The sequence below is a fragment of the Acanthisitta chloris genome, unplaced genomic scaffold (genome assembly GCF_000695815.1).
Source record: "Acanthisitta chloris isolate BGI_N310 unplaced genomic scaffold, ASM69581v1 scaffold8918, whole genome shotgun sequence".
NCBI lineage: Eukaryota > Metazoa > Chordata > Aves > Passeriformes > Acanthisittidae > Acanthisitta > Acanthisitta chloris.
Window position 1 is genome coordinate 180,852 of NW_008685394.1, and position 26,976 is coordinate 207,827.

General features: G+C 34.8%; 1 protein-coding gene across 1 annotated transcript in view; it reads left to right on the forward strand.

Annotated features, from left to right (window-relative positions):
* The window catches only part of ERC2 (ELKS/RAB6-interacting/CAST family member 2), a gene marked incomplete at its 3' end in the record, with an annotated part of 317,798 nt that overhangs the window by 168,418 nt on the left and 122,404 nt on the right, over nucleotides 1-26,976 (forward strand). Inside the window, exons 10-13 of the mRNA XM_009079752.1 lie at nucleotides 854-889; nucleotides 7,491-7,684; nucleotides 13,344-13,355; nucleotides 25,416-25,551. Coding sequence (XP_009078000.1) covers nucleotides 854-889; nucleotides 7,491-7,684; nucleotides 13,344-13,355; nucleotides 25,416-25,551 — 378 coding nt within the window. The remainder of the gene's footprint in view (nucleotides 1-853; nucleotides 890-7,490; nucleotides 7,685-13,343; nucleotides 13,356-25,415; nucleotides 25,552-26,976) is intronic.

Sequence of the window (26,976 nt, forward strand, 5' to 3'; positions counted from 1 at the left end):
CAGGAATTACAGGTAGCAAAATGTTTTATTTATATCTGTGTGTATATATAATCTTATTATCCACTCTAGAATTTCCTCCTTTTGTTGTTTTTCATTATCTTAAACTGACTTGCTTACTGACATATTTGCAGTTGCTAAAGTACTTTTTGCCAAGCTATACTGTTCGAAAGTCATTCTGCATAGAAAATTCAGTCTTGTGTTAAACAAAAGGAAAGTAATAAATTTTTATTTATATCTGTGTGTATATATAATCTTATTATCCACTCTAGAATTTCCTCCTTTTGTTGTTTTTCATTATCTTAAACTGACTTGCTTACTGACATATTTGCAGTTGCTAAAGTACTTTTTGCCAAGCTATACTGTTCGAAAGTCATTCTGCATAGAAAATTCAGTCTTGTGTTAAACAAAAGGAAAGTAATAAATTTAATGATACAATTTAATTAATCTTTTATTATTACTGTCTTTGAAGCTTTGGTGATAAATTGCAGCCTCAGCCAAAAGCACTTCTTGTGATTCATTGCTTGAGACCAGCACTTAATGTATCATCAAAAGTGGACACCTTTCTTTATTTCATGGGTTATTTAACTTGAGAAAGGGAAAGTAACACAAACCTTAAATTTCTTACTCCAGCTATTCTTTTTTAGGAGCCAAAGTCAACATTTATGTTTCCCCAGTGCCTCTCACTTTCACCAAGGAATGTTTAGAATCTTAAATTTCTACCTTTTTTTTTTTTTTTTTTTAATGACAAGTTCTTCTGTGCAAATGCACTGGTTTTGTTGAGCTAATGCTGTTTTCCTGGATCTTTCCTTCTTTTCTTGACTGTGCTTCACTCCTTCCCAACTTTGCAATGTAGCAAGCTGAACAGTTGTTCAATCAGATGTACAATCCAGTAAGTTCTTTCTTAAAATGCCCGCTGTAACATATGAAAGCATGAGGATCCATTCCCTCACTGTGTTGTGCTCTTCCTCTGTGGAGCTTTGCAGAACACTTCTGATGCTCACTGTGCTATATTCATTATATCCAAATCAATGAACTTTGTGGACTTCAAGGCCAATTTAAAAATATGAAATAAATTAATAGTTCCATACTGTGTTTCTGAGAAAGCAAACATCCTAGCCTTTAGGTCCTCAACTTCTCCATTAGAAAAAGCATGCAGAACTTTTTTTTTTGCTTTTAATTTGATTTTTAATTCCCCTTTTGCCATACTTTATTTGATCCTTCAAACTTAAATAACTCCTAATTTATTCAGTTTATCTTCAGTGACTGAGTTGATTAGGTGAATAATATTATCTAGGAAAAGACTGGTAGTATTTTCCAAAGTCCATATGACTAAAATAGGTCAGTCCTACTCATGAAAGGCTGTATACATTCATCATATATACATTAGGAACATGGAAACTTTGTATTTAAGTGAAGAAAATGGTGAAATATAAAATGATGAATGCAAAGGGCAGTTTTTGCAAAAGAACAATATTGCTTTGGCTTGTTTAATATTATTATTCTTGCCAATGTCTGCTTTAACTGCACAATATCACCCCTTCTGACTTGACTGTGCCCCATTTTCAATTTGAGGAAGAGCAGCAACAAACATTCTCTCTGCAGAGGACAGTTTCCAGTTTTTGGCTGAGACCATTACATTTAATGTGCTGTGAACATCACAGAGCAGAAAAAATGATGTAACTGTAATAGTAATTTATAAGCTATAGTTTACATAGTAATCATAGTTGAAATTACCATGTAATTGAGATAGATATAGAGAACTGGGTTTGTAGCTGAAGTAATGCAATACCATGCATTAGAGAAGGTATTGCCATCACTGAAGTCAATGGGAGTTTTGCCATTAGTGTCAGTGGTCCAGGATTCCAGCTTTTGAGTCTATTATGGCTAAGTTTTGTAGCCTCTAACCATGTAATGGATATGTCATGACTTATATATGGGAAAAGGGAGACACACACAGAATATGCTGTGTTTCCTTTTAAAGTTGTTGGTTAACTGTTTTTAGAATTCAGTCATAAATTGTAGTTAAGTAGCATAAAAACTGATACTGTCACCTCTTCCCTCCAGCACATGGCTGGTGAAAGAGCTTCTCCCTTTGAACAATAAATCCCTTTTTTCTGTATCATCTTGGTTCACCTTCGTGGTAGTTATGCTTCTAGTCATATCATTTGCACTCCTGCTGTGCGTGTCTTTTCAGACTGGAGTCTTTTTGCTGTTAGTTTTTAGCTTGATTTTCATAAATGTTTGCCAGTCATTATCTCAGTACTAGTGATTCTGCTGCATAGCATTCATTTGTTACTTCCTAGTCTGTTTGTGTGCAGTATTCCAAAGTCAGTCCTTTTCTTGATTCTTTTTCCTGCCTTTATGTGCTTAATTTTCAAAAGGACAGCCAGCTGGCAGCTCCAAAATGATGGATGCAAATCCTTTTCCCTTGGCACCAGGCAGCAATTGTAGTGAATCCACAAGTCAATTTTGTTAAACAAACTTTTCTTGCTCACCTTTTTCCCCTCTCCTACTTATATATATATATCAGTCTGTTTTTAACAATGTAGGTACCAATGATTCTCTTTTCCCCCAAACCACCTAAGGCCTTGAATTAAAATCCTGAGTTGGTTGAAGTGAATGGCCACATCTCCTTTGTGTTTCACAAGGCCAAGATTTCACCTCTGTTTTTGAGATGGCATAATAGCAGTTACTTGATACCTTTTTTTTTGTACTGAGAATCATTATGGTACTTCATTTAACAGAATGTTTTATTGCCCTTTTTTGTTTTCTTTGAGAATCATAGTGTTATAAAAAACCAGATGTAAATGTAATCTTAAAATACTGAAGTTTTAATGCTCTTTTGTTTACATGTGTCAGAGAAATAACAGTCAATCACTCAGTAAACCTCTTTTAGCCCATGCAGCAATATAGCACTTTTTTTTGTGGCAGAATGTACTTTTTTTTGCTGTGTCACACAAGTATCTACTCCAAGTTTTTCATTTATTGCTGAATCTAATGTTTTTAAAATACAGCAATGGATAGAAGTGTTTTATTCTTATATACATTTGTGTACCAAAGCGGAGATGGTATGGAAGAGGTGAAAATCCTGCATATTCTATAGCAAATAATTAAAGTGTGTTCACCTGTGGGAATAAGATGTGAATAGAATTGGACACACATTGCTTCATGTTTTGAAAGGTGATTTTTTTTGAAATACCCATTGAAATTTTGTGCAAAATTTATTCTAAGAAATTAAATTATTGCCTTTAGGCTGTAAAGAAAATATAATGCTGTACTTAGTCTGGAGTTCAGGTGAACTTTTTTTCTGAATACTAATGACTAAATGTTCCTAAATCCTCCATCAGAGAAATGTCAGATTAAAATTTAAAGTACTTGCAGAATGCACTCTAAATTACCTATAGCAGTCCTGAAGTTAAATAAAAATCTCATGAATTTTAAGGAGAAAAAAAAAATTAAGGTGACAGCAATCTTTTTTTTTGTCTGTTATTGAAAGTAATAAAATTTGAAGGATCTTACAAAGTAATTTCTTGCATGTAAATTCTGCTGTTCCTTTTTTTCTTTAAGTAGTCAGTTGATTCATGTGTGTCTGAAGCTCTGAAAATCAAATACTATATCTATGCATCCATTTCTGTTATGCAGAATAATGCATGCATGACTATATCATAAGATGTTAATAGACTAAATAATTGTTCTTGCATGTTTGTGCCACACTGTCATGGTGTTTCTGTAGGAAATATGTGGTTTGCATAAGGAAATAGTGCTTTACTTCTGAAGTATTTGTAGTGTTTATTAAGCAAATATCAGAAAAGATACATAATGTCAAAATTAGTGAAGTTCTGTTGGTAGAGTGATATGCTATTTTTATTGAATTGTAAAAATAACATACAACAATGTAGTCATGAGACTGACAGAGACATCACAAAGTGAATGTGCTAGTTTGAAACTAAACTTATCTGCACACACAAGAATTATTATTTGCAGATACAGATTAAGAAGGCTGAAAGGTACACATGGACCTGTCACTCTTACCCATAAAAGCCCCGTGAAAGTAGCAAATGTGTTCCTTCCAGGAAAACAGAGAATTTAGGGAGAAAAAGGAGGACAGAAATGAAAAAAAGGAATGGAAGAGAGGATGGCAGTAATAGGTAGAGACTTTCTGATTCATGTGATAATCATGCAACTTCTGGCTAGAAGCACTGCAAGCCTGTCTCCCACAGCCTGCAGAAAACCCAAAGAAATCTGCCCTGGCCTGGCAGGAGCAGGGTCAATATCAGCTGTGCTGCCTTTCAACTCCTTTGGGCCTACTGCTTGAACTCTGAAGTCAAGTTCCATGTGTCAACAAATCACCCCTGATCTGGACACAACAAATTTTTATAAGTGCCTAGTTCAGATCCAAACACATCTTTCAAAGCTGTAAAATGTTATAGGGGCCTTATAAGTAATTCTATGCCTTTGTCCTGGGAATGTTGGATGAACTGTGTGCTTCTCTCTTCTAGTATCAGCAGCTTTGTTTATAACAGGAGGATTCCCTCAAAGGGAATCATTGCAGGTTAGAGTACCACCTGCAGAAAGCTCTTTGTAAAAAATATTTTCTGTTATTGTTCTAACTTTCCTTTCCTTTGTTATGTCAGTACCCTTGTAGAAATCTGATTCCTGCCAATGGTCCAAAAAGATTCTATAGGAAGTGCTTTTAAAAGTAGAGGCAACCAGCTAAACTGATGGTTTGCAATACTGGGATTTTTATTTATTTGTTAAAGATGAGAATAACCTTATAGTACTCTTTGAACTGAATGCTTACATTGATTTATATGTGACATTATAAATAACTGTGCTGTACCTCAGAACCCTGTATAGATTGGATGCATAATCACATTGGATTTAATCATACCTTGTAGGTTCTGCCTCATGTTGAAAACCATGACTGACCCAGTTTGTGCTGCAGAATGTTCCAAAAACACATCCCACAAATATTTGAATGGCATGAGAACCTCAGAAAACACAAGAATTGAAAGGACTATTGCAACTTAATGTTTATTTCCTTACCATGCTGTTGAGCAAAGATTAAAGGGCTAAACTGAGGAATATATCTATTATTTCAGGTGATGATTTACTTATCAGCTGTGCAGCAGATAATTCATTCAGTGTATTTTTGAGCTGCTGTATGACAGTAGAACATTTGGCACCTTTGCCTTGGTTACACTATCATGTTCTTGCCCAATTATGTATTTAACTCATAGAAAGTCCAGTGTGGCAATGAAAAGCAAAAAAAATAGACAGGCTTCTCTGTTTTCTGCATTGATTCTTCCCCTGGATTAAGACAAGCATAGAGGTGCATGGGGAAAAAGGTTTGGGCTGAAACACAATTCGTTTATGCTAAAGTCAAGATTGGTTAGAGGAAGGAAGGTGGGTATTTCTCCTCTTTATGAAATGATGGAAGTAAGGCTGGTAAATAAGTTAATTATACACTCACACAAAGGGAAGGGAAAGAAAGGTGACAGGAATGTGAAACAGTGATCACCTGTAGCGTGGAACTGTGAAATTCTGGATTTACCCTTAGGAAATGAGGAGAAATCTGAAGAACAGTAGGGAACAACATACTTTTCTTAGTATCCTAAAGGTGGGAGTTGGGTTGTAATTTTTTCTAGAGTGAATTTGCCTTTGCCAACCTATGAAATTATTGTTATTTGCAAAAGAACACAGTGATAAAACATAGTATAATATCATAATAGCACTAATGGATAATTGAAGTGGTTTACAGCTGGAAATTGGTACAGTCTCTCACATAATTGGCCCTGAGTCTGAGTATTACATTGACTTCAAAAATTACAAAGCTGGTGGAAAGTAAATTTCTTGATACAATTAACACGTGGTATAAAATAAATCCAAGCTTATTGTTAAAGCAGGAAGATCTTTGAGGCCGAAAAGGAATCAGTGGCTAGCAGCTCACCCAAAGAGCAAAACCAAGATGCTCCTTGAATGTTACCTTGAAATGAGCTCTGTGTTAGGAAGGTCCTGCATCTGCACAGAATTCAGGACTGTTGCATGTAGTATTAGCCAAAACAGAGAATCTGAGGAACAAGACCAGTAGTTTTAGTAGGCTTCTCATGTCATTCCCTTGGCTTCTTTTGATAATGAAATATTTCTTCTGAATAAAAATCTCAGAGTAGGATAAATAGCACTTCAAATCTACTATCTTTTTCTAATTATCCTCATGCTTAAAAGATATGTTACATGCAAACTCCCTAAGTTTCTTCCCTAGTAATTTCCGTTTAAGTGTTGTATATATGGTAAAGTCAGATTTGTTCTTTATTTATACAGAAAATTTTAACCATTGCAAAGGATACGAACCTTCAAGTATCTGTAGTTTATATTAATCCTTTCCCAAACATGCATGTTTCATTTTGATCTGCATTTCTTTCATTGCTTGCTTTCATTGTCTATTCCCTGAAATTAAGAAGGATAAGTAAGTCCACGTCTTCTCTGTGTAATAATATAGTTGGAGGACCTTCAGCTCTAAATATCATGTATGTTATCTGAATTTTCTATGTTTAATGTGCACTGCCTTAAACTACTTGTTTTTTCCTTGCCTGCTCTTTCAAGATGCCAATTAGGAATAATGGGAAGCAAGGGGTAGGCTAAGCATTGCAGTGCATTGTTGTTTCCATCTGTCTGTGATTATTTCAGCCAACAGTTTAAAGCACTTGATGCCAGATCATGCTCCCATTGAAGTTAATTGGGTTTTTGCCATTAGGTTTGATGGGAGTTGGATTGGGCTCTGCACTGTTGTTGTATTCATTGCGTTCTCTCTTGTCCATGAAACTGCCACCCATCCATGCATGTGTTTGCCAGGTTTGTGCTGTTTTCACCAATGAGCTTGTTCCAATGTTTCAGGTTAACTATTAATGATAAAAGAAAAAGGATTATTGGTTAAAATGTCTGCTGAAAGCAGCTTTCACATTTATTGGTTTGTCTTTTATAAACAACAGTGCATAAAACCAATTTCTTTCTTTTAAATTCTTCATATCAAACCGCATTTGAGACATGGTGATACAGATATATACAACATGTATATCTGTATTTGTGCTTGTTTATATATATATACATGGACAAAGTGTGTGTGTATATATATGGGGAAAAAGAATATGATTTGTTAAGAAATTTCCTACATATTTGAATCAAATCAAAAGCATAATGTTAATTGAATTAATTACAAGGTTTTTTGAATTTCAAAAAACACCCTTAAAATATTGTCACTTTAATGTTTAAAACACTTTAATAAATCCCCTCCCCCTCCAGGATGATAGAATTTGACTATGAAGATGTTTTCATTTCTTTTTATAATGCTTCTGTTGAAAAGAGTGTCATTGGACAGAAATACCCATAATCCTTTTTAATGAAAACTTGAACTCCAAGACTGAAGAAGTAAAGCTCTTAAAGCTATTTAAGTTATTGTCATCCTTATTTTTTTTGAAATATTGATTCTGAAGGCTCATGAGGCTGAAGAGGAGGCACGGATGAATCCAGAATTTGCAGACAGAATGAAACAGCTTGACAAAGAGGCATCGTACTATAGAGAAGAATGTGGCAAAGCTCAGGCTGAGGTTGACAGACTTCTAGAAATACTCAAGGAAGTAGAGAATGAGAAGAATGACAAAGATAAGAAAATTGCTGAGTTAGAAAGGTAATTTTTGTGTTACTTGTCTTACACTTAGTGGAATTTTTGCTTACTTGATTTTCATTTCTGAGCAGAGAAGTTAAGAGCAGAGTATGTTTCTTAACAGAATATTTGTTATGCCTTGTAAAACTGAATCAAAAATGAGAAAAAATGGCTACTTGAGAACTGCATCTCTTGTCTGCTGACTTTGGAACAATGTAAGGTTTCCATTTTTGTAATACTCTTCATAAAAGGAACATATATAGGAAAAGTCATGTGCAATTTACAGAGACAACAACCCTCCGAGAAAACTGTGTTGGGGAACAATCCTGTCTTTCTTGTAATTGGTGAACTAAAACCGTCCCCACACATTTCTTCAGTGTGAACATCCTCACTAGTTCTCAGAGGGCTTGAAAAGTATTGGTAAGTATTTTTAACCTGTCTCATGACTATTTAATAATAGTTGTAACTATTTCTCAGTGTTTCTCTCGTCTTTGTCTGCTTCAGAAGAATATCTTCTGATGTTGACCAGGCAGTGATTTTTTTCTGGGAAGTTTGTGCAGTCTTTTCTTAATGGAGACAGGAGCATTTGGGGACCCATTTATCTCATGCTCTTTGTAATTCTTGGAACCTTCTCCCATATGGTATGCTGCTATTCGATTTGTAAGCAATTTATGTTGATCTGATTTCTTTGTTTCCTTCCTCTCTTTAACCACTCTTAGTTAAATGAAAGAAGGATTTTTTATGTTTTCAATTAATTTATATAATTGTTTTATTGTGATCGTCAGAAGAAAAATGTTTCATGGTTTCCAGAGAGAAGTTTTAGTGATCTCATTGTTGTGATCATTGCTACAGTTCCAGTCAAGATAGAGCACTGCTCTGCCCCATTAGGACATATTACCATAAAGAAGGGGAAGATCTGTCAGACATGTTGGTTGCCTCAGGAGGAGGGAAAACAGCCAACTTGGAAAGAAAGATGAGTAGAGCACCTTTTACCAAAGATGACTTATCAACCTTCACAGTTATCTGCTGCCAAAGCTTGGGGTTTTTTTTCTGCAGACATTTGGCAAAGTTTAGTAATGGTTAAGAAAAGAGTCCTCAAATTTAAAGTCAAAAAAGATTTGTACTCAAAATAGAACCGATTGTTTACATGAGGACAACTTCAATTAGCAGTCACCTTTCTCACCACATCAGAAAGAGTTTAGAGTACTTGAGTGTTTGGACTGATCTGAATGTGTAAAACAGGTATCAGAGGAAGCAAGTAAGGAAGAGCAGTCACTCTGTGCACTATGCCTGTGAATTCTGTCTAAACTCTCCAAATTCCTAAAGCAGCATATTGGAAAAGATTACACAGTTAGAGATTTTGTGTGGTTGAGAAAGTGCTGCCTATTACACCCATTGGTGCACGTACTGTTGAGATGATTACAGACCTAGGCTGGTAATACAGTGACTCCAGGTGTGACCACAGTGGTGGAAAATGACTGTTTTTTAAATAAACACTGAAATCCTCCTTGCACTATAAAACCTACTGTGTTATTGTGACTAGGCTCAATAGTAGGCAGGCTAAACTTCCCTTCAAGGAGATAATCTTAAGACGTTTATTAAGTAGCAATCACATACACCTTGAATGGCTGAATATTAAAATGACAAGATTAAAAGAAGATAATGGTGAAGTACTGAAGCTTGTAATGTTAGACTTTTTGTAAATGTTTATTTGTTCTATATAGTTAAACTAAAAAGAGATAAAGAATTGATAGAGATCAGGAGATTTATTTGAATTGAACTGAGGATTATTGATTACAAAACAATGATTACAAAGAAAACCGAGGGGTTCAGAGCTATTATTATGGCATTGTCAGCATACAACCTGCTCTTATTGTCTGAGAACCCTGTAATGGCCTATGCAGTGGACAGGATTTTCTATTTTTGTATTCATTTTTTAAATAATAATTTGATGTAGTCTTATTAGTGAAATTTTGGAACACCAGTTTCTAGTCTGTTACTGTTGATGAGAGTGTTGATACTGAAATAACTTTTCAGAAAATAACTTGGTAAACAGATTTTTTTATGATATACTGTACTTACAATGGGATGAATTAGTTAAACTTTGCTATGAACCTTTCAGTGCTACTGTAATGTTTACAGTAAGATATCTCTGGAATGACCAGGTAAGGACAGTAATATGTTGCAATTTTGGGAATCATGATGCTCTAAGATTTCTTTTTGAATTCTATTAACTTTAATGCAGTTTCTCAGTTGATTTACCCTATGTACAGCTTTCAAGATTAATTCCAATTTCCTATACACACAGTATATATGAGGTAATTATTGTAAACTAGTAAAAGGAAAAAGAATTGACAAAAAATTATCTACTATTGACTTTAATAACAGAAGTTACTGCTGTTACTTGGTAATGGAGTCTTAAAGCTACTTTCCACCATGCCTAAGCAGAGGCACAAATTTGTTGATTGGTTGAGTAAGTCTGGCAATCTACTGACAATATAAAGGTGTAACAGGGAAATATTTTTTGAATGGGTGTCTAACCTTCCTTACTAATCAGGTTCACTTTAGGTTTCTCTAAAATTTAATTTATTTTCTCTCTCTCTGCTTATTTTCTAAAACCGTTGGCCAAGAGATCTGTATTTATCTGTGGCACCTGTTGGTGTCCCTAGAGGGGAACTTTGATGTTGAATTTCCCCTTTCTAGGGGGTTAGGTAGAGTGTAAATTGCTGTAACATTTTATGAAGTGCTATTACTTTTTTCTGCTTGTAATGATTAGTTGATTGGCTCATTATTGAAGGGAAGAGGTGGAGCCAAAGCTCAGCATACCCACTTTTATGGGAATAAACCATTGTGAAAATGACTGCAGCTTTAACAAAGCAAATTTGAAAATGTTCTTTCCTTCTTGTCCTGCTGTTTTTGCAATTCATATAATGTGCCCTGGGTTGCTATTTGCTCTACCTACTTTTTCTCCTTTTTTTGCCTTCCTCACAAGCAACATGTCAATTATATTTCCCCTAACTTCAGATGCAAGGGCACTTCTGGGGTTTTGTAGGAAAATGAATGTGCTTTTAAGATGTATTTGTTCATTAATAACTTGCTGGAATCTGTATTCACTGCTGTGCCAACATCTTTACATTGCAAGATAATTGCAGCAGCATAAATTCTCAAAATTTATAAACATAAATTTCTGAGAGAGTTATAATCTAGACTATTTCAAACTGTGGTATCTTCACAATATTTATTATATTCATGTATAAATTCATCAGCATAATGAGGTACGCTTGTATAAATCAGGTTGAAAAGTAAAAGTGGTTGTAGTAAAGTTATCCTTTACAAATTCAAACAAGAGCTAAAACGAGATGATGAATATTAGTGTTCTACTATTTGTCAGGAAGTATTGACACAGAAAGTGTTAAATAGTGGAGGATAGAAATATCTGTTTTGAGATATGGGCAATTAACTTTAGAAGTATATGTTATTTGGCATATGAACATTATTAATATATATGAAGAAGTCTTCGTGTGAATGGTGATTATTTTGGTTTTAATGTGATTTTCTTGGCTCAGAAACTGTCGCACTCTCGAGTTGCATCACTTCAGATTAATATTATTTCTCTTATATGAAAACATGTCGGTCTGTTTCTTAAATTACTCTCTATATTAATTTTGTATTTCACACTTTCTTATTACTACATAGGAGAGAAAATTCCTTCTCCTGTACTAAAGCTGCTTGATAACTTTTATTATATCTTTCATGATTTATCTGTTTATAATTTAAAAAAGCTTAAAATTAAATGCAAGATATTGTACTTTCATTAAACTTAGCTTAATGCTTTTCCTTGGTTTTCTTGATGAAAGTAATATGGTGTGGCTTCGTTTTGGTTTACTTTTTAATAATGTAAATGAAACTGGGTAAGATAGTGATCTGCTTAAATTTTAAAGCAAAGGGCCTAGCCAAGGAGAGGGAGCTGTAGCTGAAACAGAACTTGAGTGAAGGAGTATATTGCTTAAACATTGGCTGAATTTGCTTATGGATGTTTCATTTTGAGCCATCTAAATAACGAAGCAGACATCTAAATAACAAGGAATGAATCCTGATATATTAGAATAAATGTCTGCAGTAAGGTTAGGAAAGTATTAATGTCATCAAGTGCTAGCAAGGCTCCATGTGGAACATACTGTGTACTTCTCAGCAGTCATGTTTGAGGAAGTTGGATTAAAACTGGAAACAGGTGCAGAGAGGGCTGGTAAGATAATTAAAGGAATGGAGTGCTCATGTCACAAGAGGGGTCTAAAGAAGAGTGGTTTGTTTCTCTGGCAAAACAAAGGCTCATGAGGGATGCTTGTTCTCTATAAATATATGAAGAGATAAGCACTGTGATGAAAGAACAGTGATTTCAGTAACAGAGCACTGGCGCATAATACAATGAATACAAATTATCCATTAATAAATTTAGACTGAAAAGAGAAAGAAGGTGATGACAACATAGTGTATGTTGAAAAATCCTGGATATGCTTTACAGCAGTGGTATGTTAGATGGTGAGTCATTTGCTTGATTGAATATATCTTCCCAGAAGAGGTAGCAATCATATGAAAGTCCATTTTAAAATACTGTACTAGCTACAAGATGAAACCTGTTTACTTTTAAACAAGAAGTTTGGAGTTTTGTTATCTACTTCTCATATGCAGCGGTAAATGTTGGCTAATAATATTATAGATGTGCATTTAAGCTCTGTGGTTTAAGTTCTTGGGGTGTTCAGACTACAATTAATTAATTCTGAATTAATTTGGATTTGAATTCTGAAGAAGGTAAGTCCACACAGCCCTGACATTTCATTGTATGAGTGACAAACCATCAGCATATGGAATAATTGCGTTTTTAAAAAAAGTACTTTTATGGCTTTAAAAAGTATTCCCTTTTCTAAATGCACAGAATGCTGTGCATCAGTGACAGCATTAAGGACTAGTCTAGCTGGGTGGAGAATTTTTTTGGTCTTGCTTACTTTAAAGGGCATTTTTAAAGCAAATGAGTTATCAAGCATGGGAGTCTTTTCAGTGCTGAAGTATTAATCTTATTCCTTACTGAATGAAAAATGTGCTGTCAGCATTAGAAGGGGGTGCATTTCCTGGGAGGGATTGGAGGGCAAATCTTTGTCTTTGATTATTAGGTACAGTGCTTTGTGAACTTCTAAATGATATCTTTGGACAAGATGCCAAATTATTTAGCTGCTTTGACTTCCATGGGGATGCTTGATGAACTAGTGTCACCAAACCTATGTTAGTTCAAAAGACTTTGTAGTATATGATGAGACATTTTTGTGGCAGAAAATGCTACCAAAATATTCACCCAAATTATTTGTTTCATTTGGGGGGTGTGTGCATTTTGTTCATTATAAATATGGATGGCTTTCCACAGTCCACAAATGACAAGATGCCATTTTACTTAAAAATTTCTGTTTTCTTCAGTGCACAGCAAGGATATAGCTCTACAGAGATTTTATTTTACTTCTTGCTTTTCCTTCCCTTTTATTTGATTTTCTTTTATTTTTTAATACTCTGCTAATATAACACCTGCTTGTTATATTTTTAAAGAACTAATGTATTCCTCCCTTTATTCTCTTTTGCTGTCTTGCTCCTTATCTGTTTTTCTCCAAACTGCTGCTTTCATCCCTACTCCAACCAGCTTGACTTCCAGGTCAGTATTTTCTGCTCTCCTACTTAATGCTCCTTCCACAATGAAGGTTTTCATTGATGCTTCATTTATTTGGCCATTTTATTTCCATATTAATAACTTCTGTTTATCTTTTGTTGTTTTTATTCTGCTTGTTCCCATTGTGAAGTTTTTGGTCATTTCATTTCTAGATCAAAAACTTTACAGTAAACAAATGCTTTTTTCAAAAGCCTGTAAGAAAAAAATGTTTATTAACAACATATTAAATTCATATGTTGTTTTGTTTGAAGATTTTTTTCTTCTTTCATTTTACTTCTATTATCTTTGTTTAGGGAGTTCAACATCCGGAATAACTTTTTTGATAGCTAACCCAACCCAGTAGGTAATGTAATGAACAGTGACAATTGTATACAGAATTTTATACCAAAGATCAGAGACTTACACTTAATACTTTGCCATCACTCCTTTTGCTGTTATTACAAGCATAATAGGTGGAGTTGCAGTGGTTCAAAAACTTTTAGTTGTTTGTGCTGGCCAGATTCTAGCAAACACATAACTGCAAGGGAGGTGTCTGTATGTATGTCTTTTATATGCTGTGTTTTTATATAGCTCATCTAGTCAAATTCATGTTTTGTTTCTTCCAGGTTTTAGATTAGTTTAGCTGGTGTTTGTGCTTGTGTCCAAAGAGTTCATATTTCATGGTTCAGACATGTCAGAGAAGCTTCTGACGTGGCTCTTTGAACTGTATGGCAAAACATGGTTCATTGTGAAGAGATTGACAAGGCAAAACAGTTTTTTCCTGATGTACTTGAATGCACAGCACAATCACAAGTTACTTTCCAGCTGAAAAATCTTGGTTCTGAAATTTGAGGCTTATCGATTGCAGTAATGAATTGGATGAAAACTTTTTTTTTTTTTTAATTGTCAATCTACTACAAGCACATTTTAATGTGCTTGAATGGACAGTTATTACACCTGGGTTATGAAAATACTTTGACAATTTATTTTCAGAAACTTTCTTCCAGAAGTTAATTATATGCATTTACTCTGGAGTTGGCTATGATGAAATTATTGTCTGAATGTGACCACTCTGCATTTCTACCAGAGCATACTCAACATTGATTGAAAATCTCTCTAGCCCAATAGCTTAAGGAAAGATATTATGCTATGTGGTTGTCATTATGGTTGATTTCACTGGAATTCAGTGATTGGTATGCAGAAACATTTGTTCAGCAGTTGGAGGTGCAATTTCTGTTATGTTTTATTGACCTAAAAAACTAGCTGACCTCGTTGAAGCAAACTGTCCTCATAACCCTGCCAACTTTCATCCCTAGAGTCCTAGATAAGTTGTAGCTTATGATTAGAGTTTATTGTGGGAATTCAGTGAAGTGTTAAGTTTTCGCAGCTTGAATCTTCGTTAAGTTCAAAACTTAATTTAAGGGCAGATCTATTAATTTCTGCTAATCACTATGTTCTTAGCTGTCATTTTACTCATCCATATTTATATGAGGTTGTAATGATTAGAAAAATGCTGCACCTGTTTTATAACATGGTGGTTATTGATTCTGGTGACAAACAAGAAAATTAAATATGTTGGCATAATCCCCCCAAGTGCATCTGCCTATACAAAATGAAAATATTCTGAACACAACAGTCAGTACAGTAACATCCTTCCCCCACACTTAGGTTGCACCAGGTTATATACTCCCCAAACTCTTCTACCTGCAGATAAAGAGGAGATGGGTATTTTTTATCATGTGTGATATACTGAGCAGTGCTAGAAATTTTCCCACCAGCCTCTGATGTTGTCCTTCCTAATTGTTTCCGTGGGAGGCTAGAGCTCAATGAGATGTGCAAGGCAAGGTTTAACAGAGTTTTAAATTTAACTTACAAGCCTTCCACAGTTTTGTCAAATGTCAATTTGATGGTTCCAAGGGCAGAGTGATATGTTGTTCAAAGATAATTTCCTTGGAGAAATTGAGATAGTGTACTACTGAAAACTGAGAGAATCTGTGATATACATTACTCATCTGAGAGACTGGTTATTCTGAGTGAGAAACATAGTTGTCACATTGGATAACAGGCAGATTGCTGACATGTCTTTCTGTTTTAGTCTGTTTGCTACATACACAGAACCAACATTTTAGTGTTTAAACATTTTGAAAGATGACCATTTTAAGAAGAGATTATTTAGCTTTATCTGATTACGTGTGGTTTTGAATTTTTGTAAATTTCATTTTATTTAAGAAATAGTAAAGTAGAAAGTATTTCCTACTTTACTTTTTTAAAAATAAGAAGTAAAATAACACTATATTACAAAATCAGAAATCATAGTGATAAACAATACAAAGATACAAATGGGTCTCTGGGACAAGAGTATGCATCACTGTTCATTTTCATCCCACTCACTACTGAACCTGTGTGCTCAGTTCTATACTTTCCCTTTCAGTTTGCTTAATGGCAAATAGAGGTTAAAATAATAGAAATGGATTATTAAATAGGGAAGCATATTTTGTAATTTCTCAGTGATTTGCTGCTTTTGGGATTTGATTTGGAGTGTAAACACTCTGTTAAAGTAAATGGATATGCAGCATGAACTGGCTATGAGGAGAAAAGAACTCTACCTCTCTGAAGGAAAAATATCCACTTTGGATTTGGTTGGATGTGACACCACAACTCTGTGTTGGAGAAGAGAACAGAAGGATCTGTTGCTCTTCCCAATTCATGGTAACTGATTTCAAGACAGAGCAATATTTCTTATGCTTCTCTAGACCTGCTGCCTCCACTAGTTTTCCCCAGGGGGAAGATCCACAGATCATGTTTCTTTACCTCTTGAATATGTGACTAAAGTAGCCATAGAGCACTTCTCTGGGGAGCTTGGTGACTGCCTGGGTGCTATGTTGTCAGGATTCCCTATGTAGAGTGGAGGGGTGTGTGAGTGAAGAATCACTGTGAGATAGCACAGCTTGCCCTCAAAAAGCTGTGACTGAAAAGACACAGGGGAACTAAATTTAGGAATTGGGCTGTTGGTGAAGCCACTTCTTCCACGTGCATTGTTTGCCCTCACGATGCAGGAGCAACATGCCTGGCCAATGTGATTGTGACTGGTTTGAAATACTCAGATCTGAAGTTATAGTAAGGGGAAGTTAGTATGTCTAAACAAGAAATTATACAAAGTGTACCTGATTTATTTGGAGGTCTGAAGAAGTTACTGCAAAAGCAAGGAAAGCTTGATTTTTCTCTTGAATGATAATGTCTGGATTGATACTGAGAACTTCTAGGGTGAGCCAGGAATTGCAGTCAAAAGATTTCATTCAGAAGGAAATTGCAATGAAACATGGAGTGCTGCAGAGGAGGTGTCATCCTGATTGCTGTCAGGCTGAGCTGGACATGCCGTGGAGCAGTTGGATGCAGAGAAAAACTGGACAGAGTCAGGAGGTGCTGGGGCTTTTTTGTGTATTCTTTTGTTCCTTTGTGTGGGGCTGTTTTGTTTGTCTTTTAAAGAAAAATAAGCTTGTCTGGAGTATGCTGGAAAGGGCCTGATAGAGCAGTAGCAGAACTGCAATTCCTTGGTTGCAAATAGGCAGCAAACTATTTCCAGTTACTGGTTACGGTTATTGCTAATGGTATCAATTAATAAAATAGCTGAGCAAGCAATTGCCCTATTAAATCAGATCCAATATCATTCTCATTTAGTGTTCTGTCATCAGCAGGACTTATTTTTCTTTTAAAAAAATTATTTTTGAAAGAGTATCAGAAGAAAATGCAGAACAATCCTGAGTGTACAAGAGACGTGTGATAGATGAGTCTTCTGGCATGAATTTCACACATGTTCATGTAAAGTGTCATCCAATAAGAATGTGCTGAGGAAGACAGTAGTGCAATGCTCTGTGCTGGAATTTCAGTGGTTGCAGTGCAGATATGTGTTGAAACAAAGTGACATGAACCATAGTTTGGAACAGGATTTTTGTAGGTCTTTTTCATTCATGCATTTTCCTCATGTGGATATTTCTAGCATCTCTCTACGGCTTTGGAGGGAACTGTGTCAGACTAAACACTTCTTAAATAAAGATTTTGGAAAACTTCCCAGATTGTGTGTTAGGTAGACCCTTCCTCCCACCTTTTTGTCTTTGAGGTGAGAAATGTTTCAGTGACTTCTGTGACACTTGCTTTATTTCTTCCAGGCTGAGTTGTTGGTTGTTCCAGGACAAGAGTATTGTGTTGTATTTGGAGGCAAAATAGATGTCACACTGAAGTACTCTCATAATCTGAGTATTGCAAAATCTGAAACTAGCCTCCAAACTGTTGAAATAATGAGATATAAAAGGGGGTGGGGAGAGGAGTAAAAAAGAATATATTTTTTCCTTTTTTGGGGGGTTTTGGTTAACACAGCAATAGGATCACTTTGGGGTTTTTTGAGACCTATAGATCTCTGTGGGCTGTAAACCTGCTCCTTGGAGTGAAACTGAAATAGCTATGTAATCTATCAGTAATAGGAGCTAGGAATGTAATGAAAACATATAATACACTGAAATTCATTTATCTTAAGTGGTAATTCTTGAAAAAAATAGAACACAGAGACTGCCTCTCAGTTCTCCTGATGAGTAGATAAACTGTGACATGGAGTTTGCCATAGTTTCAGCTTCAAGTGAATGGCAGAAGGAAGACCAAGGATTCTTCTTCAGTCAGAGATGAAAATATTAATTTCTTGTGATAATACTTTCTCAGGCATGTGGAAAATAGGGGCACTTGTTACCAAAAGATAAAGTCATACTTCCCAAAGTTAAGAATTCTCTTGTCCAAAAGGCAGTAAAATTATTTTGAGTTCTCATAAGTTTATTTCATAAGGGAAGGTCTTCATGTCCACTGTTAGCCTTCCTGGCAGCAGGGGCACTCCAGCCACAGGGTGAAAATGTTTTCTGTGTCTCCAGGAGACATCCGCTCATGCTTGCCTTCTCATCCCACACAATAATAGACATGCTAAGGAATCTGACTTACTTCCATTTATGTCACTGTAGAATAGATATATTTTTCAGTTACAAGATCAGATAGCACCACTGTAAAAGTGAAATTGTGTCACAGGGTCAGCTTTATGGTGGTAGATTATGTTATCACACCATTTAGGAGTGTAAATTATAAAGGCAATTAGTTCAGGCAGATGAAGTCTTGCCACTGCTCCTTTTCAGTGGGAACTAGAGAAGGGGAAGTATAGCTCTTTTATAGAGAAAATGGAAAGATAGGAATAAGGTTTGACAGATTTTCATCTTTGAAATAATGAGGGCAAGAGGGGAAACGGTGAGACAGGATAGAAAGGATTGTTTACCTATGAGATGGTGATAGGTTAGCCAGATATGCAAAGAAAGGAATCCCTTGACATTTGGGGATGAATTATTCCTCCTAAATGATGTGGCCTTTATGATGACAGACATGTAAAAAACTTCTTTTTTTTGGCCAGTGTGTGTGGGTTTTGATTGTTTGTTTTGGTTTTGATTGTTTGTTTTGTTTGGAGTCTGTCTAAACAATAACCAAGTATGAGGCTTTCTTTTGGAACAAATGCTGTGATTTGAGTATGTTATATATTCTTTGTCATATCAAAATTTCAGCCTGTCACAGGTATAAGTTTTCTTATCTTGATAATACCTATTTTCTCCAAACAAATCCATCTCTGGGTTGTAAGTGAATAAACAGTGTCCTTGCATATTTGTGTCAGGATTGTATCTGTCATGAACCCTCTTAATATCTCTTGTGATATTTATAGTTTCCTAGAGTCTAACCCATCTTTGCTTTTCAAGTTTATAGATTGGTAGTAGCAAAACCCTGGTGGTGTTCAAGGCCAGGCTGGATAAAGCCTGGAGCATCCTGGTGTAGTGAGGAGGTGTCCCTGTCCTAGGCAGCTGGGGGTGGGACTAGATGATCTGTAAGGTCCATTCCAACCCCTAAAATTCTATGATTCTATGAAATACATTTGTATTCCATGAAAGTGCCAGAAACAATACTTAGCATTTCTCCTATTTTACTGGAAATTCTATCATAGGAATTGCAACGGAATTAGATATGGATTTCAAAGAATTACCCTTATTCTGGTTTAGTCATGACTCAATAAAGCAAATGGGAACCTACATGTGCTGACATTTTTAAGACAATGAGAACTGGACTGCTAGGAATATTTCTACTGAGTCTTACTGAAGTAATGTAGTTTAGAATGGACATTCACATGGTTGGGATTTACAGGATCAGATCTTCTGCATGACTAGCTGCTGAGAGCCAGAGTGCCTAGTCAAATGTTAAGATTTGTTTCATTGCTCATATACATGAATTCTTTGTATGGGTGTGGACTATCTATAAAGAAGAAAGACAATCTGTTAAAAAGGAAAATATTTCTTTCAAGTAATGATGTTGATAATATTCTACCTAGTGCATGCCTAGAATAATAGCTGAAGATGTTTGATTATTTAAAATATATGTACTAGATTAAATTTTAAAACATATTTTTGAGACTTTCCTATTTTATAAAAATGTTTTGTGGCTAAATTGTGTTTTGTAAAGTAGTTTGCTTTGTTTGGCTGTTTTGGTTAGGAGTTTTGTTTTGGGAGGGGGGTTTGTTTTGCTTGTTTGTTTCCCTGGAACCATTCTTTGCACTCTGAATTTTTGTTTTCATTTGTTAAGAATTTTTTGATTGACTTTCAGACAGCTGTTTAATGTGATGAAAATTATTGTAGAGAAATATTCTTTAGAAAATGTTACAGATTTTGCTTTTAGGAGTATTTTGTGTGTCTGCATTTTTTGGATGCTTTGAAGGGGGAAAAAGAATCTTTATGAAGTAAAGTCTATACGAAGCATGTAACACTTATTTTTGGCTGACATTACCAGCTTTTTGGCCAAGGTACCCAGGTGGCTAATTAAAGCAGGGAATTTAATGAAATAGTGTGATTTTCTATAGCTATCAGACATTAAAGCATTGAAGTTTATACAACACACAGTACTGTAAAATGATATCTGAAAGACACATATATGCAGAAACTTAGTGTTAATATTTGCCTTGAAAAGTTGGACTGGAGGAATTAAATATCCCCTAGTTAGACCTAGAAGATCAATTTGTGTGCTAGTCCAGAAGAACAAGAAAAAAACCACAAACAAATATGGTTAAGTGTGGTGATTACAGTGATATTCATAGTAGCAAGAACCATGTGCTCCTGCTCGTTTGCTATTTATCTTTCTTCTGATCAATGTCTGTGTGTCTCCATGACACTGGTGTCTATTTCTTACAAAGATAATTCAATTTAAAAAATGAAATATATTGAACTGCAAATGCAATTGAAGTAGGGGCATCTTGCTGTTTGTACAGCAAGAATATTGGGCTCCAGGTTCTTTGGACTCGACTTCCTAACAGGTAAAGCTAAAGGGCTGTTTAAGATTTTTTTGTCTTTTCCCTCTTGGTCACATCTATGATATTCTAAATATCTAATTATTTAGCAGTCATAGATGATGGTTCTTCAGCAGTATCAGAAGTCAGAGCTGCTACAGTCTATTGATTCCAGTGTTGGAATTCTAAGGCCAGTTTTCTGGAAAAAATTCTTGCAGGCTGAGGAAAACAGAGGTAGGCATTGCTGTGGTTTTAGATACTTGATTTTAAGTCTAGCGTTCAACTGAGGTGGAAATTAATGTCTGTGGAGCATTCTGTGTGTTGAAAAAGATTGTCAAAAATTATCCTAGGTCAGAAACTTTCAGGAAGAGGAGTGGGAAATTATGACTAGCTGATTTTTACTGGAGTAGTATATCTAAGGTGAATGCATTTTCAATTACAAGCAGTGGCTTGATCTAGGTTAAAAAAATTAATGAACTCAATTGAATGTGTACTAAGGTGGCTTCCAGAGACACAGGTTATTTTATATAATCATTTTTTCTTTTCAGTAGGAGAGGTTGTCTAATGTACTAAAATAGTAAAATTTTATTTAGAAAATTTTCTTATACCTGGTATTCTTAATCTCTTTATTAACTTCCAATATTATTGTCAGCCAGTATTTATGGTTGGTCACTGGGTACTGCATCTTTATATTGAATAATCATATGATTTGGAAGATTTCCATGACATTTCAGTTTGTAACTCTGGAACAGAACAGAATTAACTTTGGTTTGGTTTGCTTTGGTTTTGGGTTCTTTTTTTTGTGGTTTTTTTGTTTTTTTGTTTGCTTGTATGTTTGTTAGGTGTTTTTTAAATTTCATTTTATTTATTTTAAACTCTTCAAGATATACTTGTACTAGCTCTATTTTGAAGACAGCTTAGCTCCACTCTGAATTCTTTTTCAGTCCTAAGCTGTTAGATGTTCTATGGCAATTGCTGACTGGTTATATGCATAGGAACAGAAACAAATTTAAATTTGTTATCTGAAAGAGGGTCTTTAACCTGCCTTTTTAATATTTCACTAAGATTAAACATCTCTGCAAAGAGTTAGACATTTACATTGCTTTTTAGTCTGCTTTTTTTCTTCTTAAATGTTATGAGCTTGGAACATCTTTTCTTTAAGCCAAATGTGGTGTTGGCACCACTTCAATGTGCTCTGGACTTGGGTGTTTTAGAACTAGTTTGTATTCAGGCTTTCCAGTTCTGTGAACTTTGTAAAATCACAAATGCAGCATGGTATTGTTTTATAACTAGTTTGAGATTACTGTGGGGCTGAGCTCAGTGGTTAAAGAATTTAGCTCACTAAAAGATCACAGATACCTAACTTAAAAATGAACTGTGGAAAACAACGGTGTGGAAAATCAGAGCACAGTGGATTTCATCTTAGGGCTTTGGGGCAATTGCACTAGCAGAGATTGTTTTGCATGTATTTTAGTACCAGAAAATTATGAACTTATGATGGTAAGAGCAATTCTACAGAGCAGACCCCTGCAGCATACATTTCAGATTTTGAAGACACATGTCTTAAGCAGTAATGTTTTATTTATTTTATTCTGTCTAATGAATTTTGTGGTCTTAGAGCTTTAAATTCAAACAGTGAACACATGAAACTAATTCTACATGATAAAGAGTAATGTAGACTCAACTATGCATATCAGCATAGCTAGTAGTAAACTATGAGGATATTTTATATCCTATATGGTCATGGCATGTGATATTTTGTGGTGATTGGGTACTGTTCCCAAATATTTTTCTGCTTCTCATGCATATTTTTTACTTACTCTAATCTTCTATTTTATTCCAAAGCATTTTAGAAACAGAGCCACATGAAAACATACCAGAGCAAGCAACTCAAAAATTCTGCTGGATTGAGGTTTATATTTGATAATTACTCTTTAAAAAAAATCGATAGGGAATATGTTCTTGTATTTATCGAGGTTTATATTCGATAATTACTGTTTAAAAAAAATCGATAGGGAATATGTTCTTGTATTTATTTACTGCATTGAACTCCCCCTGTACATTTAATGCAGGCCTAAAAGAAAACTCCTCAGCTAGGCTTTTTAACTGTAGCATTTTCTTTTAATTTCCATAGGTATGTAGCCAGTTGTAGAATAAAGAGAGTCCACAACAGAGCTTTCTTTTATTTCCTTCACTTCTAGATTTTGCATATCACAGGCACCAGATGTTTTCCTTTGCAGCTTTACCATGTTCTACTTTTCAGTGTGGCATTAGACAGAAGCTGAAATGGGAAGTTGTGTGAGCAAAGGGTGATGAAAGAAGCAGTTAGCATTGGCATAAAATTGAACTTCTTAAAGAGATTAAATATTAATGAATTTATCATTTACTCAACATGAGACTGGAAACCAATTTATGTTTTAACAGCACAAAGTCATATTGCACCACCAAAATTTCTGCCAAATACCTCATTTATATATGAAGTTGTGAAATTAATTTTTTCTAATATCCATTATGGTTTTATGCTTAAAATTATGAGACATAGACCCATGACAGAGAACTGATTTTCACTCAGATTTGTACAGATCTTCTATCTGAATACTTGATTTAGAAAGACAAATGTCATCACTGTCAAATTCTTGAAGAAATTTAGTAAAAATATACAACTCAAGAACTAGCAATTTCTGGTTTTTTGAGTTTTATTCTTACCAATCTGGCAGTGAAACTTTGCCAGAAATATCCCTGCTGGTTTTCAGCACTGTCATGTTGATGCTTAATATTGGTTAGTTGTGACAGTGTTGCATTTTTCAGAAAATTAAGCTTTCTCAAAACACTAAGCTAAAGTGCTGGTGATTTATGGCATGCTCCCAGGCCTTTTGAGGTAGTTCTCGTGGAGTCAGGCTAAGGTCTCAAAATCTCAGGTGCTGCAGAATGCTAACTCCTGACTAAAGTTGGTTCAGCCTGGAGAAGCTCAGCTGATCATATTCTAATCACTCTTTTGTGTAATATAGAAAAAATTGCACTAAAAAGAAATAAATTTTTTAAGGATGACTTCTAATTTTTCTTCCCTTTTGTTTCTGAACCTGGTCTGTTTTCTAGAAACAATGTCATCCTGGGGGTTAGATTAGCTTTTCAGTATGTACAGTCTTCACAAGTTTTATATCTAGCATTAAAAAATGAAGACGAATGTTGTAAAACAGATGATCAGTTAGTCTAATCTGTTTGTGCTTTAACAGCCTGATGCAAACTCTTAAACACAACTATAGGATAAATCTGTTTTTCAAGTAGAGGAATTAATAAAAAAATTATCTGTAAGTTTGATGTAGATTGTTTTAAAAACCAACAATGTTGATGTGAACTAGTTGTACACACTTTTCTTTTTCTGGGCAAGTTGAAGTTATGGGGTTTTTTTAGTTATAATCTATTAGATTTTATTTGTTATGTTCTGTACTTACAAGCTTGTAGTTAAGTGTCTTCTAAGTATTTTTAATACCATGGCAACATTTATTGATTGCAATTTAATTACTAATTTTTCAGTATAAATAAGTGGTGACAAAACCACTGGTAGGACAAAGAAAGCAGTGGTAGAAGTAAATATAAAATGGCTTAGTTTCTTTAGCATAATAAAATCAGTGCTAGAAATATATTCTATACCTGAAACTTTCACTGAAAGTTCTAATGTGGAAGCAACAGAGATTTTCTGTGATCCTTTTGGGCATTGAAAAATGTTCTCTTCATTTGCCAAAATAGGATTAGTGAGTAGATCTCATTAGGAATTTGCACGTGACTTCATTTTTTATAGATAAAAGGGAGCAAATTCCTCAAAGTCAAAGTCAGGAAAATAATATCTAAGAATCCAAGCAGGTAGAAAACATTACTGCAAGTATAATTTTGCCTTCCTTGACAGGGAAAATTAGCTTGTCTTTTTTTTTTAAAAGGATGTATGCTAAGTATCAGTATGAGGAAAGCTTTTGGTAACTTAATGGATAAGATCCATAGTAAAAGAAAATTAAATATTGAAACAATTATAAAATTGGTTTTACTTTAGTACAGTCTTAACAAAAGAAAGTGTATAATGGTGGCAAAGATTGTTTAATTTTCATTAGGAATGGCTCATAACTGTATTTGTTGATAATCTTTTGTAGAAAGAAGTCTCATTATTACAAAAATAGAATTTTTTTTCTCATACACAGAGCTATTTGTAAAGGCATCCTTTATTCTTCATGGGATATTTATGACCTGACCTTCTACCTCATCACACTTTAATCCTCAGAAACTCTATTTGTAGCCCAGGTTCTTAAAAAATAGAATTTCACAACATACATTAGTCATCAGCTTCACCTTCTGCTTTTTTTGAAATTAATGCTACTTAAAGCATCTATTAAAAATGTTCCCAAACACACTGAGTGTGTAAGGATTGTTGGATAACATCACAACAGTTTTTCTGCATAAAGCTCATAACATGTATAAGTATTTGTGAGCAAATGATAGAAAGGGAAGAATCTTGTGAACCAAAATAGTTGCTTTACCACTGTATAATCTTAAAGCTGTTTTGATATGCAATCTTGAAAACAAGGTGAAGTTTTATTGTTGCATTTAATACTTTGAATATTTGTGTCTGTTGGAGAGTCAATGTCCTGTGTCATAGTCACGGACTTAATTTCTATTGAAAAAAAGGTGATTGCAGTCATTAACACTAATGGGTATGTGTGTACAATTCTTAGACATATGAAGGACCAAAATAAGAAGGTTGCCAATCTGAAGCACAATCAGCAAATGGAGAAAAAGAAGAATGCACAGCTGTTGGAAGAAGTTCGTAGGCGAGAAGACAATATGACTGACAACTCTCAACATTTACAAGTGAGTTTATTTTTCAGTTGTATTTTAAAACCATCAAAGAAAGTACACTTATGTTTCACTGTGTCTTCCAGGACGTATAATGAATCTCTTCCCACAGAGAGCTGCTGGCTATCTATCTCCTCTTCTGTCAGAGGATGCACTACTCACCTCAGTTGCATCTATAAAATATTTACTATTTAGGGTGAGGAAAAAACCAACAGAATTTGAAGGCCTCTGCACCGTTACTAGATCAGCAACTGGTTTTTCTTACAGTTGGAAAGAAAATGTTTTCCTATACCTTTTTATTTTTGTTTTTATTTAAGATAGACTTTGAATCTTATTCTGGGAGAATTTCTACAGTTTGTAAGTTGCTGATTTCAGGGGTTGAGATTTGAAGATAATAAGCTGATGTGGTCAAGTGATACATCACATACTAGGGAGCTTATATGCAAGGCCACAAGTTTGATGCTCAACTTAAAAAGCATTCTCTGAGGTCTGCCTGTGAAAACCATGAAGTCCTGATTTGTGTTGACAACATCAATGTCTCCATACCCAGTGTTTATAGGCAATTTACCATGCAAAATATCAATTTTGCCTTGATCTGGTAGATATAACATGTTTCTGGAAAAATTCCAATAGATGGAATTTGACCCTCTCATGCTTCATATGGCTGTATTTCTCATGTGTTCCTATATGCAAAATGGAAAAGTTAACACCACATCTCTCTTCAGGCTTGTGTTGGTGAAGCTTTATATCAGAGTCAAGTTCAGGAAATGATACATTTTTTATGCATCTGTGCAGTGTTAAATATACTTTATAACCTTGGCCATTGCATACTGATTGCATCATCATGCATTCTACTGCATGTGATATAGCAATAAAAGTTTATGAAGTATTTGGTCTGACAGTATGATATATGAAAATTAAATTTCAGTGTTTAGCAGCTACTTGTAATTACTGTGTTTCAGTAAAGAGAATACATTAATGCTTATTTTTTCAGAATTATTTTGAAAATCTATCAGAGTGGCATGATTACTAGAGAACAGAAGCCATTCCCAGGATCTTTGATGTAACTGCTGTACTTGGATATTTCTAGCCATGTAATGAGAATGCATCTACCAAATGGAAACAACATGGCTGAAAGGCTTGAATTTAGCTAGAAAAATCCTTGTCTCATGTATAGCTTTCCTGTGCTGTTCACTTCTATAATGCATTTATACACTAAGAACAGTTTGTGAAAACCGGTTAATCAAGAACTGTTATTTCTTGTTATTATGCCTTAAAATGTCAATATTTTAATACTATGTCCTTCAGCGTATTACTTTCAGTAATATTTATATATGGTATGTGTTGTGGCCCATCCTTCACTTGCTGAATTGCTGAGAAAGTGAAAAACAGAATCCCATCTGCTTCTGCCTATCAGTAGGTGCTCTGCATTCCACAACT